The following is a 4,078-nucleotide window of genomic DNA, read 5'->3' as shown; positions in this document are numbered from 1 at the left end:
AGCAAGTGGAGGCTGAAGTCCTCCAGAGAGACACTCTGGCACCTGGCCAGAGTGCCTCTATGCCTGCCTCATGCCCTGCTGCTCCAGCACACTGAGGCAGCATGCTGGAGCAGCCAGGAGCAGGGCAAAGCTGCAGCAGTGACCAAGACCTAGGTGCTGGTCCAGGTAACAGGGACCTGGGGGTGGGGGAGAAACTGTGTGGTTTCTGGGGGGGCCGGTTGTGGGTGTGGGGAATGGCGGGGATGTGGGGTGTGAGGGTGGTTGTGGGGGGTTTGTGGGTGTAGAGTTTGTTGGGGAGATTTGAGGGGGGCTACTACACCTCCACCCCCCTCACCCTGTGCAGTGCATAGTCCCTGGCACTGGCAGCAGCAGCCAGCTGGGCCATTGGGGCTACGACCCACTGCAGGCACAGCCCCGCAGCAGTGCGCTGCCACCTGATCCGGGGTCTGCACATGGTAAATGCAGCCAGCCCAGCCTGCCCCACTAGCATGTGCCTATGGACAGGACTGGGAATCCTCCTGCCACCACCCACAGTTTCTGTCCAAAGGCATGCATTAGTGAGGCAGGCCAGGTTGGGCTGACTGTGTTTGCCATGTGCAAATCCTGGGTCAGGTGGTTGTGCACCACCACAGGGCTGTGCCTGCAGTGAGCCATGGTCCCGATAGCCCAGCTGGTTGCTGCTGCCAGCACTGGGGGCTGTTTGCCACAGGGAGTGGGTGGAGGGGTGGGTGTGTGGCAGCCCCTGTACAAACCCCAACCCCCCTATACCCACACCCCCAACACATCCACCCACAGCCCCCCCCACACATGCATCCAACTGAGAACCCCACACCCCTTCTCACCCCCCTCCTGCAAACCCCACACCATCCCCACCTCTTGCACCCTGTGGGCCCAGCTGCCAGACAGGATGGGACCTGCTGGCAGGAGCTGTGGCTGCAGGGGCAGCTGTCCCCACATCCTGGTTAGCAAAGGGATCAGGAGAGCTCTGATTTTTCTATGATAAGCTAAAAGCAAACACCAAAGCATGTAGATATTTAGAATTTATTTTATTATGATGATAAAGGCACTGATCAGCTTCCAAATTGCTTTAACCTTGTAAATATATCAATAAAACATAACCTAACTGATCTCTCTCTGTCTCTCTCTCTCTCATATATAGATATAGATATTGTTTTTTCAGCTGGGTATTTTAAAGAGTGAATTTGGGATTTATTTTTATTTGAGAATTTGCAATTTTTAAACAGGGAACATGCTTGCGTATGTGGATGTGCCCAAGTCACTGGGGACCTGAAAATGTAGCATGTGCTTGAGCCCTGTTATGGTATGTGATCTTAGATTGATGAGAGTCAAACAGGAAAAAAACAACCCTCTTGTTACAAGTCTGACATTTTGCCAAAGAAAATATTAATCCTCAAAATACTAGGGATCTCCTCCTACAGCTCACATTTGACTCAGACTAAAGATAAGGGCTTTTTTACAAGATCCAGGTTTCAGTTCATCAGGTTATAGAGTACAATGTCCAGTTTGATTTGGACTCATCTCTTATGAGAGAGAAATAAAGTGCTGAGCTATGGAGTTATACAGTTTCAGAGCACATGCTCTGGTAAGATGAAAGCCTGATATGAATTTTTGAGAACTGAGTCCAGAGGTATAAGATATCTGCATAAAGTTCAAAATATTAAAGAGAAACATCATCTTTTCTGCAGCAAGCTAGCAGCTTGGTAAAATGCATTTGGTGTATTTGTCTGGTTTTATTTTCCCCTGTTTTTCTGATACGATTTTTACATTGAAATATGCATACAAAATCCCCCTTATGTTTGATGTTATTTCTGGAGCGTTCTTCCTTGAAGTAAATGGGAACACACCACCTTGCATGGCTTTGTCTTTATGCACCACGTGCACTAAAACCCCGAAGCATGGGGTTGATTTTTAGGAGGAACCTTTTATCTGGAAAAAATAGATAAAAATATAAGCAGCAGTGCCAGCCTGTACAGAGAGCCATCTCGCCTGAAGTGTTATGGACAGCTGTAGCATTTTAGCATAATTTTCATGGCAAATGCTTTATCCATTTAGAGCACATGAAGTGGGTAGGCAGCAATGGCAACTGGCCAGGAAAACAGAGCTTAATACCCTTACTTGTGTGAGAAGCAAAAAAAGATGATGCAAGGGTCCCTGACATTATACTAGGACACTGCTGTGGTGCTCTACTAAAGGGAAGAGTGCCATCTTCTGAAGCAACATGTAAATCACAGCTGAACAGCAGATGTTTGGAAAATACTGGAAGAACTAAAGGTCTTTCCCTTAGGGACAAATCCTTTTTGAGCAGCCAGGCTGTGAACTGCAGGTGCTGGAAGGAAAGAATCCTTTCATCAGACCACAAACTGAGTGAAAACTATTAGGTTGTGCTTTAGCTTCTGTGCCACTTCTCTGTGGAGCACAATACCTGGTAGATACAAAGTTATCCCCACAAATTCTGTGTATTTACGTCCTGTTAGCACCATGGATATTAGGTGTGTTATAGTCAAGGTGTGGTACCCTGTTGACTTAAAGTAAAGTTGCACCAGCTTTGTTGTGTCCAAGGGCTTCCACATCCATTGGCATGGACTCCTCTTGGTGGAGTAGAAATACTACTAGTAACATAAGAAATGGTGTGTTTGGAGCTGTGTATTCACCAGAGATGAATCAAGAAATCCAAAGCAATGTCTCCTATTAAAAAAATGTAGACAAACCAAAGAAACCATGCAATAACAAGAAAAATGGTGGTGAATGAATTGGTTTAACATTCTTTTCACTTAATAGACTTATAAATATAGACTCTTTTAAAATAATTTTATACATTTAGTCTGGTCAGTGCAGCTTTCCTGATTCAGATGCATTTTCTCTTTAGAAAATTATCTGCGTATTAGTAGAGAAGCTGCACTGAGTTCAGGCAGGGTGCTGAGTGGTGGATGCACTGGCACTGCGACTTTTTATAGTCAAATTGAAAATAGAAATTGTCCTCAAACAGAGCCAAATTCCCCCTCTCTCCCCCTCTCTGTCCCCCCCCCAAAAGAAAAAAGAAAAAAAGAAAAAGAAAAGGTAAGCAGATGGGATGCCTGGAATCTAATGAACTCTCTGCCTTCTGCCTCACTGGCTAGTATAAGCATGCAGGACAGTATTGACTGTGGGTATGTAGGAGCTGCCCTCTAGTGCTGCTACAGTAAATTGGTGAAAATTTCAGGAAAGCTAATTGGAGTGAGGGCAGCAAAGCTGGAAACAGAAATAAATATAGCTTTGTGATTAACTTGATCCTTGCCACTAATACCAGTTTTCCATGTGGTGACTTAGGGGAAATCCTCTATTTAATAAACTCTTAAAACTCTTTAATTTTTCACAAGTCACTAACGGCAAAGGTCTGCATTCCTTGTAATTCTACTAAATGTAAAGCAAGTGAGCCCACCTTGTGCATGGACACACCTGAGTGTTGCCAGCTGCTCAAAGTACATATAGGCAAGCAAAGATAGAGGGCACTGGCTAAACAATTATTAACCCTTTCTCATCCCATCGCCGGAACCTGTAGAAATCTCTCTCTCTCTCCTGTGACAGCCACTAGCACCAGGTTTTTATTTTCCAGAAGTAACCATTACAGTTCTTGTGAAGGTTTAGAAAGAGCAGAGGGTACAGTGAAAATTAAGTAGGGGTTGAAGTTCTGATGCAGCTGTCTGAGAAATATGAGTGGGTTTTTCATCGTAATCCTGGGATGTTACTGGTTTCAAACCATTTGGTTCTTATTGCATGGGATGTATTTGCTCCTGGCTGCCTCAGCATCATGCATTCAATCCCTTTTCTCCAGAGTTCTGAAGAGCTGCAGCTGTCAGTCCCTCACATCAAGCAGATCATTGGGATTTTAAGGGACTTCATACACTCTCCTGAGCACAGAGTGATGGCCTCCACTATATCCAAGCTGAAAATGGATTTGGACTTTGACAGCACTTCCATCAACCAGATTCACCTGGTTCTGTTTGGCTTTCAGGATGCAGTAAGTCCTATGTTCATTACAGAACCTAGAAACAGAGGGAAGAGAAAATTCCCCATCTGA

At 45.2% G+C, this 4,078-nt stretch overlaps 1 protein-coding gene across 3 annotated transcripts in view; it reads left to right on the top strand.

Moving 5' to 3' along the window:
• Window positions 1-4,078, top strand: part of MAP3K15 (mitogen-activated protein kinase kinase kinase 15) — a 180,963-nt gene that overhangs the window by 146,921 nt on the left and 29,964 nt on the right. For all 3 annotated transcript variants that reach the window (XM_019524659.1, XM_019524660.1, XM_019524661.1), the window contains one exon: window positions 3,833-4,018. In XM_019524659.1, coding sequence (XP_019380204.1) covers window positions 3,833-4,018 — 186 coding nt within the window. The remainder of the gene's footprint in view (window positions 1-3,832; window positions 4,019-4,078) is intronic.

The sequence above is a fragment of the Gavialis gangeticus genome, unplaced genomic scaffold, assembly GCF_001723915.1.
Source record: "Gavialis gangeticus isolate Ggan-Ray unplaced genomic scaffold, GavGan_comp1, whole genome shotgun sequence".
Classification (NCBI taxonomy): Eukaryota; Metazoa; Chordata; order Crocodylia; family Gavialidae; genus Gavialis; species Gavialis gangeticus.
Note: the sequence above shows the minus strand (reverse complement) of the source record. Positions and strands in the feature narration are given on the sequence as shown.